General features: G+C 38.0%; 3 protein-coding genes across 3 annotated transcripts; all 3 read right to left on the reverse strand.

The window, feature by feature from the left end:
- Positions 1 to 724: 724 nt before the first annotated feature.
- On the reverse strand, positions 725 to 2,608 carry QC763_302150 (uncharacterized protein; the record flags this gene model as incomplete). The annotated part of the gene is made up of 1 exon (XM_062910664.1): positions 725 to 2,608. The coding sequence occupies one exon, from the start codon at positions 2,606 to 2,608 to the stop codon at positions 725 to 727; it is 1,884 nt and encodes a 627-aa protein (XP_062766611.1).
- Positions 2,609 to 3,349: 741 nt separating this feature from the next.
- Positions 3,350 to 5,446, reverse strand: QC763_302160 (uncharacterized protein; the record flags this gene model as incomplete). The annotated part of the gene is made up of 1 exon (XM_062910665.1): positions 3,350 to 5,446. One exon carries the CDS (start codon positions 5,444 to 5,446, stop codon positions 3,350 to 3,352), a length of 2,097 nt encoding a protein of 698 aa, XP_062766612.1.
- Positions 5,447 to 5,676: 230 nt separating this feature from the next.
- On the reverse strand, positions 5,677 to 8,472 carry QC763_302170 (uncharacterized protein). The gene is given in 5 exon segments (XM_062910666.1): positions 5,677 to 6,815; positions 6,834 to 7,599; positions 7,657 to 7,782; positions 7,835 to 8,041; positions 8,203 to 8,472. The coding sequence occupies 5 exon segments, from the start codon at positions 8,255 to 8,257 to the stop codon at positions 6,482 to 6,484; spliced, it is 1,488 nt and encodes a 495-aa protein (XP_062766613.1). The 5' UTR covers positions 8,258 to 8,472; the 3' UTR covers positions 5,677 to 6,481.
- Positions 8,473 to 21,679: the final 13,207 nt, after the last annotated feature.

Genomic DNA, 21,679 nt, shown 5'->3' on the forward strand with positions numbered 1-21,679 from the left:
TTCCCATAGAAGTGACCATCAGCGACGCGTCCATCTTCAACGGGCAGCATTCTGGGCGGTGACACAGCTGTCGACCCTGATACCCTACAGTTATTTGGAAATGTCAACCAAACCCCATCAAAACTTCTCTTCAGCGTCCCATTTCTGGACGGCGTTTTCCACAACTTTGCTGTTACACTAGACTTTGACGCCCTGTGGGTCTCGCTCTACTATCTAGTCACAAGTCTTTGGGCTTATAACTGACGGACAGAACAACAGCACTACCCAGGTCTTTTTTTCAGCCGGCGGGGATCCCCTCGAGGCCGTGACCCAGGTCATCTCCAACGACGTCAGCGGGCAAGGACAGTTCCACTTTGGCTTGCTCAAAAAGCCGACTGATGCGGTTGGCGATATTACAAGAAACGGGTTTCAAGAAGGCGGTATCGACGAGGGCATCATCTTTGGCGGCATCTTCCAAGAGGACAGCTCGGCGGGTTGCGTCAGCTTGCGGCCGTGATCACCACTCCCTTCTCCGCGGAGTTTTTCAGCCATTTGCAAAACGTCATTCATAACCCCCAAGTGCCTTTCTAGACAATTTTTGCACTCCTTTTAGGGGCCTCAAGAGATATTCAACAGTTGGTTATTTCATTTTGGCTTTTCAGAACGCATTAGTGGCTCCGAGAGCGCCGTTTTTGTTATCCAGTATGATTGGGGTATCTCTAAATCAAAATTGTCGCTAATTATGTCACCGTTGACTTTCCCTGTCCGCCTCCTTTTCTTTATCCCTTTGCCGGTCCACAAATGGATTATCAGCAGGCATCTCGTATACACCCGGTGAGTCCGGTGCCTCGCTGAACTGGGACAGATCCCGCGCCGTCCTCACGGTCCTCACACTTGTTACACCTCTCGAGTCCAGCTCCAGGACAGTGCTATCGCCTATCTCCACAAACGGCTTCTCCGGGTAAGGGCATATTTTTGCTTCAACCTTGTCCGGGATGCCCAATTCACTCACGGACTTCATTTCAGAATCCGACGGCTGCTCCCCCGATAACTGTTGCGCCCCCCTACCCCGTTGTCTCCGCCGCCAGACAAACCAGCCAAGAGTCGTGAGTAGACCAACAACCGCTAGGGTCCCAATGATGATACCTGCCAGAGCTCCCGGGCTGAGAGTGGACTCGGTATCAGGAATCACAAGCTCCGGCCATTGTTTCCGCCAGCTATTGACGAATGTCTTGACGGGCAGACCGGTCATGTTTCGGTCTGTGGGCTCCAAGGATCGTGTCGCACTTTGTTCCATGTCAGGGCCTGGGGCCTGCGCCAGAAACGTGACGTTTGTGTCGTAGTTGACGCCAAAGAAAGCTCCCTGGAGAAAAGCTCGGCCCAGTTCCCAGATGCCGGTGTTGTAGCTGTCGGTGTCGTGGCATGGAAAATAGGGGACCGGCTCGTCGACAATCGGTGCCTCCAGTGTGAGATTGAGCAGTTTGAATGGGATTTTGATGGTGATGTTGGCTGCTGTTGAGTCGAGGAAGGTGAAAGCCATGTAGCCGCCAAAGTTCATCACCGTGTCGTAACGGGGGTCTGTTGTGTCCCAGAGATAATACCCGAGGTCTTCCTTCCATACAACAGGGAGCTTCGTCGCTGCGTTGGCGCACACGGGAGGAGGGAGGTAGATGCCGGGAACTGCTGGGTTGGGAATGGCGATGATGCCGTTTTCTGATGGCTGCATGAATCGCGCGAGACCGACTCTGCTCGCTTCGTCTGGTACTGGGTTGGGCCACACGCTCCCGTCTTCCCTGTCCTTCTCTGTGGTGCCCTCGTATCCGATGCTGACGTCGGTCAGATAGGTGACTGGCAGGCCGGTTGTCTTTGTGAAGACGCCTACGGGACCTATAACTCTGTTTTCTTCGTATCCCCCCAAGATTAGCGAGCCCCGCTGCTTCAGTGGTACGCTCGCGATGTGCAGCCCAAATGAGCTAGACGATATGAGACCGGCCTCCTTCATCTGGACCAGAACGCTCGTCCCGCGAAAGTTCAGGTCGCTCGGTCGTCCAAAGCCTAGGACCCCGACGGTCGGTTTGGACGTTCTGTTGTTGGGATAAGAGATGACGGATGAGTCCATCACATAGATCGTGGCCTGGACGTTGGCGTACCCGGGCTCCTCGAATCGCAGGTTGGTAAAGGTCATTGCGTCGACAACCATGAGGCCGGATGTCCTGTGGTTGGAGTTCAGATCTGCGAAGCGGAAAAGGGCCGAGGCGTTGTCTTCGGATGTGCCCTCGGTGATCTTGAGGAATGGTTCGGATGCGTTGCCGGAGCGGGTGATGTTGTACTTGCCACCAGCCTTGGTCGAGTGAAGGGCTACCATCGAGGCCGCTGTAGGCCAGACCGGCACAGCGGGACCCTCGAGAGGCACGAGGTGGGACTTGCGCTCATGGCTCCCGAGCAGGACGCCGACAGCCTGCCATGGTCCATCTGGGCCGTAGGTACCTGAGCCAAAGATGTCGAAGTCGGTGGTGAAAGGTATGGAAAGAAATTTTGCGTCGGCAACGCCTCCCAAGCACAAAGCAATGAGGGTCAACAAGATCGCTGCCCTCGATCCAGAAGCCGAACCCGCCATTGCTGTTATCATCGCCGTCGTGAGCGCGGTCGCCGCATGAGATGGCGATAGTCGTCCGTGGCAACCCGCAAAAGGAAAGATTACCAGAACGAGCGACTGGTGGGAATTGGTGGTCGAGGGAGAAAAAAACTCCATGCGAGCAAGAGACAGACAGTGGGGAGGTCACACGAGCCAAAGTCGCTTTATGCTTAAATTATTTCCTCGGAGCCTGCGGTGGAGTTCAGGGGCCCCGTAGATGACAATGCGCCGCACATGTGGTGAAAGAGTGGAGACTGCTCCAATGCTGAATAAATACCTGGAAAATAGTCAACAGGACAACCCTTCCCAGATGGTCATTAGGCATTGAATATGTATGGAAGGCCTATACAGATATCAAGAGGGGGTTCATGACTCTCGCGGGGCGTTTTTATTGTTTTTGAAGGCTTTGATGCTGCATCGCAGTCTCCATGATGATTATGTCCCCAACGAAACGCCGTTGGGACTAGGGGTTCCTAGCTAGCGGGACATCGCAAGATTACATACGACAACATTACGCTGATTGCAGAGCGTTTTGGAAGGTGGAAAACGCCCAGGACAGGTTGGAACTGTCCCAAGCACTTGGATAGGTTGGAGCATGGAGGTTTCTGTCAGCTTTGAGTTGCGTGGGAAGGTGGTATTCAAGATGACAGCGTTCGGTTGGCCGGAAACCTCGCTTCCCCATCATGGATCGGTAATTCGGTGTTCATATTCGTTGGTCTTGAGGCTCAAACTAATCTACAGCAGGGCTTCCATGAGCTCGTCAAACTGCCTGACAGCACCAAGACCCGTAACACAATCGTACCCCTGAACGGCAGGCCACCCATCCTGCGTGCTGCCATCAGGAAACAGGCACCCATAGCTCTCGCCCACCGTCACATCCCTAAGCACCGCCCTCACCTTTGCCGAATACAGCAGAGGGTTCAGCCAGCCGAGACTCTGTTTCCCCGCGCGCATCCTCGCGTCGTTGATCAAAGCCACCATGGCCGCCACGACGGGCGCGCTCGCGCTGGTGCCCAAGACCTCGCTCATTTCTCCACCCATGATGATCTGAAACCCGGACCCGATAGCGCTAATATCCGGCATCGCCCGCCCCGTGCTGTTGAAGAGCCCCACCCGTGGGTCACCGCGACTGACGAACCCGTCGACGTAGGGCTTGACGGCCTCGTCTTGCCAGCTGGGGCGGTCAAAGTAGTTGCTGAACCCCCCGGCGCTGAAGTCCTCTCCCGTAAACGGCGGCGCGACGTTGTCTACCGCCCCGACGGCGGTGACGTAGGGACAACTGGCGGGGAAGGTGGGGATGAACATTTTCTTCTGCCCGGACCCGTCGTTCATGACGCAGCGGGTTTGGCCTGTCCCCGCTGCTCCGCCGTCGCCGCTCGCGACAAAGGTCGAGACGCCCCGCGCTGCGAGGGCGGCGAATAAATCGCAGACTCGGAGGGCGTAGGGCCGGGGAACGGAGATCTCGTCGTCGGCGTAGCTGATGCTCAGGACGTGGGGGAGTTCGGCGTCTGGTTTGGCGAGGAGGGCTTCGAGAAACTCGAGGTAGGGCTCGTTGTCTGTTTCTTCGGGGGAGGAGGGGTTGCCGTCACGGTCGAGTTTTGTTCCTCTGCCTCCGGTGACGTAGTAGATGACATTGGTAGGGTACCCGAGCGCCATGGCGTACTCGACATCCAGACTGGCTTCTATTCCGGCGTTGGCGGGGTCGTTTTGGGGGTTTATGCCGCCATTGATGAGCTCCACTGTGAAGTTGTAGGGACCGATGGGAGTGGCGGACCGGTAGAGGTAGTCGGGTTGGTATTGAGAGAGAAAGTCGGCGACGTCGGCGTGGAGGATCCATTGTTCTAGGAAGCCCGCGACACCAAAGTTTACGGGGGAACGGGGGGAGCTGGCGGGGTTGTAGGGCGGGTAGGTAATGTTGTAGAGCTGCTTAATGCAGCGAGGGGATGTAGCTACAAGGCAAGGGTAGTTGCCTTCGTAGGGCTCTTCCGGATCTGGGAGACCGGTTTCTTGGGGGAGCGCCGAGGTGATGGTTGGGATGCCTATGGGCCAGGAGGTGGTGATTGGTTTCTTGGTAGAGGAGCTTGTATTTTTGATGGTAGTGGTTGACGTCTTTCTAGTGGTTGTTGAAGTTAGAACCTTCGGGGTGGTAGGGGATGTCCTCTTTGTGGTGGTCGAGGTTGCTTTCTTGGTCGGGGTTGCTTTTGCGCTTGAAGATGATGCTTTCTTGGTGGTGGTTTGCTTATTGGGAGTTGGCTTTTTGGTCGGACGACCTGCTTTACGCGGGGGCATGAAGTTGGTTATGGGGTGCACAAAGTCGATGTAGGCACGGAGCCAGGATGGGATGCTATACGACAACGCCCTGAGAGCGGTGGTCCTGAGGACATTCTCGTCATCATCGTCGGAAGAGTAAGTGTAATACTTCAGATCAGCAGAGAACAAGTCCTTGACTTGTCGCGCTGTTGTCTCAAAGGAGAGCAAACTCCCCTGGACGTGGACATTTTTGACTCCTGCGTTGGACCTTAGCCAGGATTTTACTGTTTCGATATTCTTGTTTTTGGGCTGGAGATAAGTGTGGAGCTGATCTCTCGAAAGGTGGTCGTCGTTACCCCCAAACTGGCGTTGGTGTAGCCTTGCTTTGACTTCGGAAAAGCCAGGCTCTTTGAGGGCGATGGTGAGTGTGATTTTATCGGTGGAGGTGGCATTGTGGTCGAATGACCAGCCTGGTGGAATGGATTTGGCTTCGACTTTCTCAAGGATGACGGATGGAGAGGCAATGGTGGGATGGATGAAAGCGGCACCGCTCAGCATGGTGAAGAGAAGTGAGGGTAGCATTTTGGCGGAGACATGGAAAGAAAAGAGGGAAATGAATTGTTAGACCGGCGTGTCGTTTGACATGACCCCTTGACTCTCAACGGGGAGAGGAGGCGAGGCAAAGGATGGCCCGGGCAGATAAAAGCAGCCGGAAGAAGACAAGATCTTGTAAGTTTTCCACTGCACTTTTCAGTCGACAAACATGTCAATCACACCCGCCATGCAAGGTACCGGTGGGTGGCAGTGGATTGATGCATCTTGTATATTACCCATGCCCTGCAGCCACCAAAATAGGAGGGTATCAATCTAGGTATCGTGCATTCCCGGAGCATGTGCAACCTCCTCATATTCATCTTTCCCACTCTCGGGCACATTATCAAACTGTCCTTTCCCAGCTCTTCTTGGTCCGCTACTCAATAAATTGCTGGTACTTCGTGTAGCCCCTCTAAACGGTCCGCTTCCGAGCTCCAACGAGGCATCAACCGGCCACTTCAGCCGGTTAATTAGCGGTTGTCCAGACCCGAACCCGGCAAGCTGGATGATTGGCCAATTGACTCCGATGTGAAGGGCAACTCGGTAGGCCAGATATTGGGGATGCCAGATTTATCTTTACGTACCAGCAGATGGAACAAGACGGGTCCATCAGCGTTGTTCCGGGCCTCGTGGGGTTACTAACTCCGAGGATCAGGTGTTCACTTGTATCGTTGGTAGGTCGCAGTTTTCCGGCGATAGAAACGGGTAGCATGGTTGTATTGCCACCTCCAGGGTGATGGCTAGACCGTGGGTCACTCCTCCAAAATCGTGGGGAGCCTGTTCTGATCTATTTTAGGAGTCCCGGATGAGGAAGGCTAGGCGTTGAGGCGAGGAGCCGCCGAAAAGCTTTCAGTCTCCATATTGCTTGGACAGCCAGGAGGCAACCCTGGAAGAGGAGACCTGGTTTTCGGATCCCTGGCTGTTCTGGCTGCCGTTACTATTGTCGATGCCCTGGTCTCTGGAATATGGCAAATGAAGGACCGGCAGATTTGGGTGGTGTGAGCTAAGGCTAGGACGACCTCCCTAAACGCCACCTATGCTCTCTTCTCCTTTCCCTTCGGGAAGTCTACCATCTTGACCAGGCTGTTCCGGCGCCATCGCCGACTCGACATCGATATCTCGGGGCTTGGACTGAATCCCCCACGTCTTGTCAGTGGCTATCTGGTCGCCAACCTTCTCCAACAACACACCCACCGACACAGGGCCAATGATGGTATTGAGCACAATGGCCCAAACGCCAACCACAAACGCCTTGCGCGTTAGGAAGGGCGTCTCGTTGAGGCCGATCTGGATGATCAGCAGCCCGATCTCCCCGCGCGCGACCATGGCCGTGCCGAGCAGGGTCGCCGGCGCCCAGCTCGCGCACGCGGCCTTCTCCGCGCTCATCCTCTCGTTCGCAGGCGGTGCTGGCTTGGGGAATCCCACAGCTGAGAATATGTCCCAAGCTGGGACGACCAGACCAACGACCAGCTTGCTCAAGACCATCAGGATGGTGAAAACCACCCCTTTCCAGATCACCTCGCCGGTCCAGAGCTCTCCAAACGGGATCGCGAAGCCGATGCTGGCGAAGAATAAGGGCTGTAGGATGAACTTTTGGGGCCCACTGAGGTAGTATTCGAATGTGGTCACAAAGGAGGTCGTTTCTAGCTCAGAGGGGGTCTTTTCCTTGCTAGGTGTGCTGCTGAGGAATGCGCCGGCGAGAAAGGCTCCAAACAGCATTGATGCGCCTGCAAAAGCGGCTATGGCCAGAAAGGCACACAGAACAACCGTCATCAGGAGAATGTTGGAGGTATGCTTGAACTTTGACAGGGGCTTCTCCAGAAACCGGCGAAACAGAGGACCTGCGACAAATTTGGCAACCAGGGGGGTCAAGATTGCGAGCAAGCCACTTGCCAGCACCGGCCGGCCAATGATCCATCCAAGGTTGACATCACCATCTTCTGCTATGCCCCGAAGCTGGTGGATGACGCTCACCAAGACGAGGCCACAAACGTCATCGAGAACCGCGGCGCTGATGAGAACAGTTCCGATGCGAGTTTGAGAGTAGTCAGTAGCGTTGGAGGCACTGTTGATGACAACAAAGATGGTACCGAGTGAGGTGGAACAGAGAGCTGTGCCGACGATGAAGGCCTCCAAGGGGGCTGGTGAAGTTAGGTTCGGTGTGTCAAGACTGATGGAACACTTGAAGGGGAACTAACCATGACCGAATCCAGCATACAACAGGGCAAAAGACAAGGCGATGGGGGTAAGAAGTCCAAAGAGAGCGGCGATGGTGCTCAGGATAAAATTTTGCCGTAGGAGATCCAATCGAATTGTGAGTCCGCCTGTGCACATGTTAGCACTTCTCAGGAGACTTGCAGGGGTAGAAAAACACACCTTCAAAGGTGATCAGCAGCAGACCCACGTATCCCAGGGCCAAAAACGTCTCCCGCCAGTTGATCTCGAGAATATTGGCCAAGGGGACACCGTAGACAAGACCAACGATGATTTGACCAACTAGGCCCGCGCGAAATATCTTGTCGGCTAGCCAGTCAGACAGGGCTAGGAAGAGAAAGAAGGAGATGAGGATGAGAATCTCGATGACTGGTACATTTGGTTAGTTACTTCATATGCTTGTTATTCGATGGTGGTCGAAGAGTGAAAGAAAATAACTAAGAAGTTTTTTTCACATCAAATCTGTCAAGAAATGCGATATACATATCAAATGTGACTAGAAACGCGTTAGACGGATGATGAACACGTACCATGAGGCTGATGATACGCCTGGAAACCTCCATCAGTGCCTCCTTCGGCCGCCATTGCTGCCCTGTCTGAGGATCAAGATATCAAGATATGTCGGCTTCGATTTGATCAAGTCTTGAAAAAGGAACGAGTCGTGAGAGTTGTGATCAAAAACCTCGGTTCGGTATAAAAAAAGGGGTGAAAAGCCGGAAGTTGAGGCTTGGCAGATCCACTCAAAAGATGGTTGTGTCAAATCGTATATGGGGTCCGAAAATGTGTCAATTCTGTTGTTGTACGAGGGAGAGTTGCCTCGGTGGCTGGAAAAGGCCAAGATATTAATTCCTTAACAGTGGGCCTTATTGACTATTCTGACAGGTTGCTTTGACCGTGCCAAGGATTGTTTGGACCGTAGTCGACTTAGAACAATAAACAGTAACAACAACGATGCCTGCGTAGCCCTATGCTAAAGGCCTATTTTAGTAGATAAAGATCACTGACTTATACATTACAATAGTAGATACTCAGCAACTTTTGACTCAGTTAATAGGTCTCGATTTAATGGTGTGGATATCTCTAGCCAACTTTTGCCCTTAGTCAACTTATGTCATCTACTTCAGCCCCTTTTCTTTCTTTTAATGTATATTATAAGCGAGTCGTACATATAAGCGAGTTGTACAGTCTCCACCACGACGCATCCTCCTTACACCTAATATTAATTTTTTCCACAACCCAATATGCCTCCTACTCTAAAAGAAGCTAGGATACTCTTAGCTCTTAAGGCTCTTCGAATTAATAAAAAATTAAGCTTCCGAGCTGCAGCTAAGCTTTATAACGTACCAGCTATAACTCTCTCTAACCGGCGTGCTGGCCGGCTTGCACGACGCGATATAATATTTAATTCGAAAAAGCTAACTTAATTGGAAGAGGAAGCTATTATTTAATATATTATTAAGCTATATATATAAGCTTTTTTACTAAGATTACGTAGTATAGAAATTATAGTTAATTAATTACTGCGCGTACGCGACGCGTCTCTTATTAGTAAGCTTTAGGTATATAATTTCGTTAAACGCTAATTATTACGGCTTGATACCTGGTGGGGCGCGGGGCGTACTACGGACCAATCGTTAGTATATAAATAAGGATTAATTAGGATATATAACGAACCCCTATCCAGAACCTCTAAAAGGGATATCGGTTAAAGGTACTTCTAAATAATCTTAGTTCGGTATAGCTAAATAGTGCACAATAAAATATCTCGATATAAATACTAAATACCGTAAATATAACTTAAATTATATACTGCAAAACTATTTATCTACGCTAGCCAGTTCCTCTATATATATAGTCCTCGCGCTAAACTTAGTACCGTTTTAAATCGATTAACTCGTCCTTCGATCCTATCAATACTATTACCTCTAAAGTTAGCTCTTTTAAATCGATCCTTAATCCTACTAATCCTATTTTAATTAGTCCTTACTTATATACTAACGATTAGTCCGTAATGCGCCCTGCGCCTTACTAGGTATTAAGCTATAACACGACGCTCCTCCTCCCAGGCCGAAATCCCGTCGGCCTAGCCTACTCTCCTACGTCTACTAATATTTATAAGTTCTTTTCTTTTTCCCCTATTTCCCTATACTCTATAATATTTAACCGTGTAAGTAAGGCGCGACCCGGTACTAGACCTTTATATTCGAAAATAGCGGATCGCGACGAGCTACTTACTTTAATATTACGATTTACTATTATTATAAAGCGTGCCTATTCCTTTTACGAGAAATATAGTTTTTTTTATAAAATCTCTTTTTCTGTTTCCGAGCGTTACGCTACCTATATATAGTATAATTAGTCCCTTTATAACGCTCGTAAATTATCCGTTTAATAGCTCTATAAAGTTATTATTTAATATAATTAAATAGAGACGGAGATAGTAAAGGTTAAGTCCTAGCGCGCTACTTTAGATTAGAAGATTAACCGTTTATATTTATAGAAACGAATATAGTTTAAGCAAATAGCTACGGCCGTCTTTCGTAGCTTTAATAGTATAGAAGAGCTAGAGCGTATTAAGTAGAAGGAAGCCGCGTTAGCCGTATAGTTTGCTTTACCGCTTAATAATATTCTTTTACTTCCTCCGGCCCTTACCTTTTCGGATCTCCGGAGCCGTTTTCCGGTAAAATCTTTTACTTTTATCCCACTTAACTTCTCCTTTTTAAATCCTATTTTAAGCTTCGATTAGCCGCCTAACTTCTTTTTAAATCCAGGCGTAGCCGGTCTTTCTTTCTTAACCGCGTTAAATATTATTAATAGTATACCTTTTACTTTCCGAGGTACCTAAGGCGTGTAGTACTATTTATATTTAGTTTTTATTATACTTTTTAATTTTATAGTATAATATATAGTATATCGATTACTATATCGAAAGCGTAAGTTCGATTTTTACCGAAATTCTTTTAGCTCCGTCTTATAGCTATTTAGCTATAGGCTAGGGCCGGGTCTTTTTACTTATTTAGGTTTTAGTCGGTCCGGATATCGTTAATAAAATTCTTTTTATTTATCTAGGCAATTAAGGTATACCTATAGTTCTTACGAATTATTTATAGCCGGATATTTTAATTAATTAATTAAATACTTTAATTAACTTTTATTAAACCGTAAATTTAATATTTTTTTTATATTATATTTCTTTTTTTCGTCCTCCGTTACTACCTATATATTAGCTTTTTTTATATATAATATGGGTTTTAAAAGTAAGATATAAAAAGTATATAACCGTAGATATATTATACTAGGTAGCTTTAATTCGAATACCGTTTCCGATATCTTTCTTTTAACTTTAAATAGTTTTATTTTCCTATAGTCTAGCTTCTTATTAAGTTTTTTAATATATAAATTACGTATAGAAAGGAATATTATATTTCCCTTTTTAAAGTAAGGTCCCTCGAGCCTTTTAGTATTATAGTATTTCTATATTTTTTCCTTTATAAACTTTAGTTTTTATTTAAGCTTACCGTAGAATATATATATTTTATTTACTTTAACTTTAGCTTTAAGTACTTTAACCGTAGGTCTCTACTATAGGTTTACTTTATAACCGAAATTCGCGAAAAATAGTATAGCTTTAGTCGTTTTAATTAGCGATATATTATATATTAGCTATACCGTAAATAATAATTTAATTTAATTATTTTATTCGAAATTAATATAATTCTATAAATATTATTTTATAATTTAATTAAGCTATTCCGTTTAACCGTCCGTTTAAAGATAGTAGGCTAAAAATATTTTATTTATTACCCTTAGCCTCGTTATTAACGCTTTTTAAAATTTTAATATAAATTTAGTATCGCGGTTTATAATAAACTTTTTTAACTATATATATATTAATATAATATACCGTAGTACTATATCCGTTAATTATTTTACCGACTAGGTTTTTTTATAAAGTAAGAAGTATATCTACTTAATAAGCTTATCGATTACCGTTAATATACTATTATACTTAACGCCGGTTACCGTATCTTTAGACTCTAGTAATTTAGTAATAAAGTTTATTATAATTAAACTCTATAGCCGTTTTACTATTAATAATAGTTTTAGAAATCTATAGGGTTTATACTTTATAACTTTCGTTTTTTCGTACGTATAGTATAATTAAATAGTTTCCTTAACGTTATTTTTAATTTTTAACTAATTAAAATACTATTTAATCTTTTTTATAGTTTTAGCGATACCTATATATCCTCCGAGCTTCGATACGTAAATCTTTATTATTAGTACCGTCCTATTATTTAGCTTTATATATACTTGATTCCTATACTATAGTCTTCCCTAATTATTTTTTTAAATACCCTACGGCTCTAACTCTTCCTACTAGTATTACTTTATAATATCGTCGTTTAACCTTCCTTAATATTTATTATTAAAAGTAATTTATTTATAATATACTATATAATATTTTATTTACGGTTATAGTAAATATTTAAAAGTATTATCGGGCGCCTTTTTAAATAGTAATAATAACTTTCTAGATATATTTTTATAGTAGTCGGCTTGCCGGCTAAGTATATTTGCTTTAGCGTTCTTTAAACTTTTTTTATAATTAATTTAAAAATTAAATTCCGAAAGGAACTTTAATTATCGTATTTACTATACGTTAAGGACTTTCGTAGTAATAAAGTATTATAGATTTTTATAATCTATATAGACCTATACTTTATATTTAGTATCGTTAAAGTATAGCCTTTACTCCTCGAACGCTTCGATAATAGCGAGTAGCTCCTTATCGTAGATTAGGTAGTTTTAACGTGCTTCCTCGAGCTTCTTCGAAAAAAAGGCTACCGGGTATAGCTTACCGGTATCGTCTCGCTACTTTAATTATCCACCGATTATATAGTTTAATATATCTGCCTCGACTTTAAATAGTCGACTAAGGTTTAGTAATTTAAATATTAGGTCCTTTAAAATAGCCTTTTTTAGCTTCCGGAAGGTTTACTTTTTTTCTTACTCTTACCGGAATTCTATATCTTTTTTAATTAAATAGTTAAATAGCTTTATAATATTTACATAGCTTCGGATAAATATCTAATAGAAATTTATAAATTTTAAAAATTCTTTAACGTATATTTATAATTATAGCGTAAGCTAGTCTTTAATTACTATAATTTTTCCCGGTTCTATACGTACTTTACTTAATAATATTAAATATTTTAAATATATTATCTTTTATACGTAGAACTTACTTTTCTCTTTATTAATTAAAAATCCGGTTCCGTATAGCATATCGAGTATTTTTCGTACGTACTATTTATGCTTCTTTAAAGTACGTAAGTAAATAAAAATATTATTAAAATAGTATATTCCTATTTTATTAAAGTATTTCTATATTATATAATTAACGAGAGATTAAAACGTTACGGGTATATTAGTTAGCCTAAATAATATTATAAAATACTTAAAATAACTATAAAATATATAAAACGCTATTTTTTATTTATCTTTTTCTTTAATTTATATATAGGCGTACCTAATAAATATATTTAAATATATAAAGTATCGTACCTCTATTAATTAATTTTATAACCTAGATATTAATAGTAGCAGGTAATTATTTTTTACCGTTTCGTTATTTAATTAACGGTAATCTATATATAGTCGTAAGCTATTATCTTTCTTCGGTACGAAAAATATAGGGTATCCTATTAGCGATATAAACTCCCTAATATACCTTCTTTTTAGATTTTTATTTAAGTACTTCCGTAACTTTTTATTTTATTTATCGTTAATATAATAAACTTTAAATAGCCGTAACTTAACTCTTTCTTTTAATTTAATCTCGTAGTTCTACGGTCCTCGCTTTAAAAGCCCCTCTAAATACTTAACCATAAAGGCTAAATATCTTTAATATTCTATCGGTACTACTTTTTTCTCGCCCTTCTTTATATTATTATAGTAAACGTATTTATTAACCTCCGATATCTCTATTAACGTCGTTAACCTTATTTCTTCGATTTTACCGCCTATATCGATAAAATATATTATTACTTTCTATACTCCTTACGGTAGTGTTATAGAGGGTACTTATCCTGCACTTTACTCCGTATATACTTTTAATCTTCTATTATTAATTAAATACTTTTAAAGTTTTTTTAATTATAAGTAATTACTATTTCTTTAATCGATATTTAAATTATAGTTTTTATATTATAATTATTTTAAGATTATATTTTTCGAAGGTCCTATATTTATAATATTAAATATAATTAATATTATTTTTCTTTTAATTATAATATTTAGGGATAGTATTTCTCTATAGACTTTTTATATAGAAAATAGTTTTTATATAACGATTTATTCCTTTTTTTTTTCTACGGTATATAGGTTTAATATATAAACTATAGTAAAATTAAGTTCGTCTTTATATTACCGTTTATTAATATTATTATTTAAAGATCTTTTTATCGTATAGTAATTTAAAGACGTTTATTCTTTTTACTTCCTCCTTATATAGTAGCGACTTCGTTAACGAACGCCGGATCGTTATTCTATACTTTCGCCTTACGTTAATACCTTTAAAAATACTATTTATAGTCTATTAGAGGTTAACGGCCTCCGCGAAAGGCCGCGAGTCGTTTTTTAAATAGTTATATCGTTTAAAAGCATCCTTTTACTCCGGATTAATTAATAATACGAAATTTTTTAATTACGCTCGTCTAATTTCCTTTTATTTTCCGTCTTTAGTATTTTTTTATATTTACGCTTAATAATAGTTCTTTTACTTAGTTTTAAGCGTTTTAATTTAATAATATCGTTTAATTTTTTCTCGTAAATATATAGCGTAGTTTAGGCTTTAATACTATCTTAATACTATTTTTTCCTACGAACGTATATTATTATTTATATTTTAACCGTTTACGTATTCGACGTAATACTTTATATACTTTAATGCGATTTATATTATTTAAAGGCTATCCTTTAATTTAATTAAGTTTTAAACCTTTTATAAAATATAGTCGTTTAGGTCCTCCTATTAGGCTTTTTCTTACCGGGCTATAGTTTTTCTAATTAATTATAGTTTACTTTCTTTATTTATTTTATATATTAATTAATAGCCGTATAACGATTTACTTTAATAGTATTTTATATATTTATATATAATATATTAGAACTAAAGTACTTTCCGATACTTCGGATATTTAAAATAAAGCTATACTATATTTCCTTTATAAAATATATATTATATAGGTATTAATGTATCTCTTAATAATTTTGCAATTCCGATACTAGCGACTTTCCTACCTTTTTAGTACTTTTTTTAGCTTTTATATAAGAGTTTTATAGGTTATAATATATTTTATAAGATAGTAATTCCGTACTTATTATACTATCTTTTTAATATTATTTATTTAATAGGTCCTTACGTAAAACCTTTATCCTTAGCGATTTCCGTAATAATTTTTATAATAATTTATATTATTTAATCCCGTAAAGTTTATATTTAAAATTTTTTTTCTTTATACTTTACTTTTAATCTTTTTAATACTTTCTTTACTTTCTAAAACTTTATATTTTTTTATTTAGCGTATTAATTAAAGTTTTTTTCGGAGTTTACTACTCCGCTTTATTAATACCCGATAATTATTATTTTTATAACTCTTAGTCCTTTCGATATAATAATTAATATAATTTCTTTTTTTTATCCGAGCCGTTTAAGTACCTTATAATCCTTTTTAAAATATTTTACTTTACTATAATTAAAATATTTAAAGTTATTTTTGCTTTAGGCTTAGCTTTACGGCCTTTACTACTATATAATATTAACGTCTATTAGTCCCGAGTATATAGTATTAAAGTAATTAATATTAAAGTATCTCCGCTTACGCTTATCGTTAAAGCGGTTACCGTTAAAGTATTTTTTATAGCTATTACTGTAGTTACCTTTACTATTACTTCCTTTTTTCTTTATACGATACTCGAATTACCGATCGTCGATCCGTATAGCTATAGCGATATACTTATCGATAGTATCGGGCTTTATTTCTTTATATAATTTATCCTTTACTTTATCTTTAAGGCTATAGTAAAAAAGCTATATTAATCTTTTATCGTTAATAACGCTATATAGGCTATCGATTTTAAACTAAGTTACGTAGTCGGCTACTAAACGTATTTAGCGTAAACTTAAAAGTTTATTTTACACGCGCTTTATTTTATCGTACTTTCTAAATACTTTTTTAAGTTTAGCCTTAAAGGTACGATAGTTTTTAAAGTATTTTACGGTAATCTTTTTCTAATCCTCCGGCTCTTACTTATAATAGTTATCGAGGATAAGCTCGAACTATACGAAAGCCTTATCTTTAAATTTAGTAGCCGCGAAAATTATTTTCGACTCTTCGTTAGTAAATTAGTTTAGGTATTAACGAAAATAAATTTTAAGCTAGATTAAAAACTCTTTAAGCTCTGCCTTTTCTCCTCTATAGCGCTTTAGTACCGGAAACTTAATAGTCGATTTAGACATAGCTAAAATAGCGAAAATCTATTTCCGGGTCTATTAAGCTTCGTCTTTAAGCTCTTTAAAACGCTTAATAACCTATTTTACGGTAGAGGGTATAGGTTTAGCGGAAGGTCCCTCGGTGCCTAGGCTAGGCGAGATACCTCCTATTTAAACGTTTTTAGGTCCGGCTATAGTAGTAAAAAGACGCCTTTAACTTATCCGTAATAAAGTTAAAGTAAGTATATAATGTATAACGAACCTTTATTTAGAACCTTTAAAAGGGATATCGGTTAAAGGTATTTCTAAATAATTCTGGTTCGGTGTAGCTAAATAGTATATAATAAAATGTCTCGATGTAAATACTAGATACTATAAATATAACTTAAATTATATAGTGCGGAACTATCTATCTACGCTAGCTAATTCCTCCGTATATATAGTCCTCGCGCCAAGCCTAGCACCGTTCTGGATCGATTAACTCGTCCTTCGATCCTATCGATACTGTTACCTCTGGAGTTAGCTCTTCTGGATCGATCCTTAATCCCACTAATCCTGTTCTAATTAGTCCTTACTTATATATTAACGATTAGTCCGTAGTACGCTCTGCGCCTTACTAGGTGTTAAGCCGTGACAGAATAGGATTATTGGGATCGAGGATCGATCCAGAAGAGTTAATCCCAAAAGGGGCAATATCGATAGGATCGAGGATCGAATTAATCGATCTAGGACGGTGCTAGGCTTAGTATAGGGACTATATATATAGAGGAACTAGCTAGTATAGATAAATAGTTCCGTAGTATGCAATTTAAGTTGTATTTACGGCATTTAGTATTTACATTAAAATATTTTATTATACACTGTTTAGCTGCACCGAACTAATATTATTCAGAAGTGCTTTTAACCGATATCCCTTTTAGAGGTTCTAGATAGGGGTTCGTCACACTAATTATAGCTCTATACGCGTTTTACGCGTAAATACAATTATTAAAAGGCTAAATATAACGATTTAAAAGTTATTATTAAATAGGTTACGCTCGTATAAAATACTAAGGTTAAATATAATATTATAAATAATAATATCTATAACTTTAACGAAATTAAGTTTATAATAAATATTATTTTTACGGATATAATAATTATAACTTCGGACAGCTTTAATAAAGCGAAATTAGCTTAGCTTAATAACCGCGAATAAGTAATAATAATTTAAAATATTAATATCTTCAGTTAAACTATTTTTTCTTTTATTATTTTAATTAACGTATATTATAAGCGAGTACACTATATAAGCGAGTGCACTACTTTTTAAGCGACGCACTATCCTTCCACGCAATAGTAACTTTTTCTATATAACCTAATATACCTCTTACTTTAAAGGAAGTTAGGGTAATCCTAGCCTTCGAAGCTCTTAAAAAAGATAAAAATCTTAGCCTCCGAGCCGCAGGAAAGATCTATAACGTCTACTATACGACTCTCTTACGACGACGCGCTAGCCGGCCTATACGACGCGATATTACGCCTAAATCGAAGAAGCTTACTTAATCCGAAGAAAATGCTATTATTTAATATATTATTAAGCTATATGCGCGAGCTTTTTTACTAAGATTGCGTAGTGTAGAGAATATAGTTAACTAATTGCTACGCGTACGCGACGCGCCCTTTATTAATAAACTTTAGATATATAATTTCGTTAAACGCTAATTATAGTTCCGTACGCGTTTTACGCGTAGATACGATTACTAGAGGGGTAAATGCGAGGATCTAAAGGTTATTACTAAGTGGTTTACGTTCGTACGGAATATTAAGGTTAAGTATAGTATTATAAATAACGATATTTATAATTTCGACGAGACTAGGTTTATAATAAGTCTTATTTTTATAGATATAGTAGTTACGACTTCGGACGGCCTTAGTAAAGCGAAACTAGTTTAGTTTAATAACCGCAAATAGGTAACGGTAATTTAAGGAGTTAATACCCTCGGTTAGGCTATCCCTCTTTTTATTATTTTAGCTACGTAATATTACTTTATTAATTAATATACCGAATATAATTTACAGTTTATTTAGTGTATTATAATTACCGATAATAATTAAATTATTAATCCGGTAAGCTTAAATTAAATTAAATACTTCGATTACTATACGGCGCCTCGTATAAAAAGTAAATACTAATTATTAATCCTTAATAATTACGAAAGCTATTATTTAACCGAATTTAAATATTATTATTAATAAAATAATATTATTATATTTTATATACCTTTATATTTTTTATATTACTTTTAATTACTTAATATCGGCTACTTTAAGCTATTAAAGTAAGCGTACGGTTACTAAATCGAGGACTTAATACGTATATATATTAACTACGTAAGTAAACTCGAGTTCCTTTATACTTACCGCGAAACCTTTTTTACCTCTATAACGGAAAGGAATATATAAAATAGCTTTGCGAGTATTAGCTTTATACTATACGATCTAGAGAAGGTACTTTCTAAATTAAATATAAAATTTTATACGTTAATACTTTTATCCTTAAAGCTAGATACGGTACTTCTTTAAGTCTCCTAAACGATATATAATCCTTAAGAAACTAACTTATAGTTAACGTTTATTAAAATTTATATTACTAACTATTAAAATAACTCCCTATTACGGTTCTGGAAAACAGTAGGGCCACGAGGACTAATTAAGACTAGACCGCGCTATCGAGCGGGGCTTATGGTCCAGGAGATTAGACGGACCAATAAAATGGGGACCGGGGACCGCGGCGGAGCTTATAGTCCACGGTCCAGTATTGGCTAATGCGGAGCGGACCGAGGACTATATATAAAATAACGGTCTACGGTCCACGGGTCTATATATATAGAGAAACTAACTAGTATAGATAGGTAATTCCGTAGTATATAATATAAATTATAATCGTTAATATTAAACTATAGTAATTAAAATAAGTTATTATTATATATTATTTAGCTATACTAAATTAAGATTATTTAAAAGTACTTTTAACTAATATCCCTTTTAAAGGTTTTAAATAGAAGTTCGTTATACGTTATATACTTACTTTAACTTTATTATAGATAAGTTAAAGGCGACTTTTTACTATTATAGCCGGACCTAAAAACGTTTAAATAGGAGGCGTCCCGCCTAGCCTAAGTATCGAGGGACCTTCTATTAGACCTATACCCTTTACCGTAAAGTAGGTATTTAAGCGTTTTAAAGAACTCGAGGACGAGGCTTAGTAGACCCGGGAATAGGTTTTCGCTATCTCGATTACGTTTAAGTTAATTATTAAATTTCCGGTACTAAAATATTATAAAAGAGAAAAGGTAAAGCTTAAAGAATTTTTAATTTAATTTAAAATTTATTTTCGTTAATACTTAAACTAATTTATTAACGAAAAGTTAAAAGTAATTTTCGTAACTACTAAGCTTAAAAATAAAACTTTTATATAATTCGAGCCTATCTTTAATAACTACTATAAGTAAGAGCCGGAAAACTAAAAAAAGATTACCGTAGAATACTTCGAGAGTTACTATACTTTTAAAGCTAAATTTAAAGAGGTATTTAAAGAGTATAACGAGGTAAGAAGTATATAAAAGAGGCTTTTAAGCCTACGCTAAACGCGTTTAGTAATTAACTACGTAACTTAATTTAAAATCGATAATTTATATAATATTATTAATAATAAAAGGTTAATATAGCTCTTCTATTATAATTTTAAAGAAAAGGTAAAAAATAAGTTATATAAAGAATTAAGGCCTAATATTATCGATAAGTATATCGCTATAGTTATACAGATCGACGATCGGTAATTCGAACGTCGTACGGAAAAAAGAAATTATAATAAGGATATTTACGGTAAAAATTATAAAAGGTACTTAAATAATAATTATTTTAACGATAAACGTAAGTAAAAATATTTTAATATTAATTATTCCGGTATTATATATTTAAAACCGATAAACGTCGATATTATATAATAATAAAAGCCGTAAAGCCGGAGCTAGAATAGAGATAACCTTAAGTATTTTTTTTACGGTAAAGTAAAATATTTTAAGAAAAACTATAAGGCACTTAAGCGGCTCGGATAAAAAAAAGAAATTATATTAATTACTATATTAAAGGAATTAAGGGTTATAAAAGTAATAATTATCGGATATTAATAAAGTAAAGCGGTAAACTCCGAAAAAAACTTTAATTAATACGCTAAATAAAAAGATATAGAGTTTTAAAAAATAAAGGAAGTATTAAAAAAGCTAAAAGTAAAGTATAAAGAAAAAAATCTTTAAATATAGGTATTATAAAATTAATTAATATAAATTATTACGGAAATTATTATGGAGGTTATTAAAAGTAAGGGTTTCGCGTAAAAACTTATTAAGTAAACGATATTAAAAAAATAATATAATAAATACGGAATTATTATTTTATAGGATATATTATAGCCTATAAAACTTCTATATAAAAGCTAAAAAGAATATTAAAAAGGTAAGAAGGTCGTTAATATCGGAATTGCGAAGCTATTAAGGGACGTACTAATACCTATATAGTATATACCCTATAAGGAGGATACGGTATAGCTTTATTCTAAGTATCCAGAATATCGAAAAGTACTTTAGTTTTAGTATATTATATATATATATATATAAAGTATTATTTAAGTAAGTTACTATACGGTTATTAACCGATATATAAAGTAAATAAAAAAAATAAGTTATAATTAATTAAATGGATTATAGTACAATAGGAAAAAGCTTAATAAAAGAACTTAAATAACTATATTTTATAAAAAATATAAGACCTAATTAAATTAAAGGATAATTTATAAGTTATATAAATTATATTAAAATATATAAGGTATTACGTTAAATATATAAATAGTTAAAATATAAATAATAATATAGATTTATAGGAGAAAATAATATTAAAATAGTATTTAAGCTTAAACTACGCTATATATCTATAAAAAAAAGTTAAATAATATTATTAAGCTAAAACGTTTAAAATTAAATAGAAAAACCGTTATTAAGTAGGAATATAAAAAAATATTTAAGACGGAAAATAGGAGGAAGCTAAACGGATATAGTTAAAAAACTTTATATTATTAAATAATCCGGAATAGGAAAACGCTTTTAAATAATATAACCGCTTAAGAAACGACTTACGGTCTTTCGCGGGAGCCGTTAACCTTTAACGGACTACGAACGGTGTTTTTAAAAGTATTAATATAAAGTAAAAATATAAAATAATAACTCGGCGTTCGTTAACGAAATCGCTATTATATAAAGAAAAAATAAGAAAAATAAATACTTTTAGGTTATTATACGATAAAGGAATCTCTAAGTAATAATATTTATAAACGGTAATATAAAAACGAATTTAATTTTATTATAATTTATATATTAAATCCATATACTATAAAAGAAAAAGAAAGAATAAATCGTTATATAAAAACTATTTTTTATATAAAAGGTCTATAAAGAAATATTACCTTTAAATAT

This window comes from Podospora pseudopauciseta, chromosome 3, assembly GCF_035222475.1.
Source record: "Podospora pseudopauciseta strain CBS 411.78 chromosome 3, whole genome shotgun sequence".
Taxonomy (NCBI): Eukaryota; Fungi; Ascomycota; class Sordariomycetes; order Sordariales; family Podosporaceae; genus Podospora; species Podospora pseudopauciseta.

Coding starts and splice junctions, on each gene's coding strand:
- QC763_302170 (XM_062910666.1), bottom strand. CDS start 8,257: ATGGCGGCCGAAGGAGGCACTGATGGAGGTTTCCAGGCGTATCATCAG. Junction 8,042..8,202: donor GGCGTATCATCAGCCTCATG/GTACGTGTTCAT, acceptor CAAATGTACCAG/TCATCGAGATTCTCATCCTC. Junction 7,600..7,656: donor GTATGCTGGATTCGGTCATG/GTTAGTTCCCCT, acceptor TAACTTCACCAG/CCCCCTTGGAGGCCTTCATC.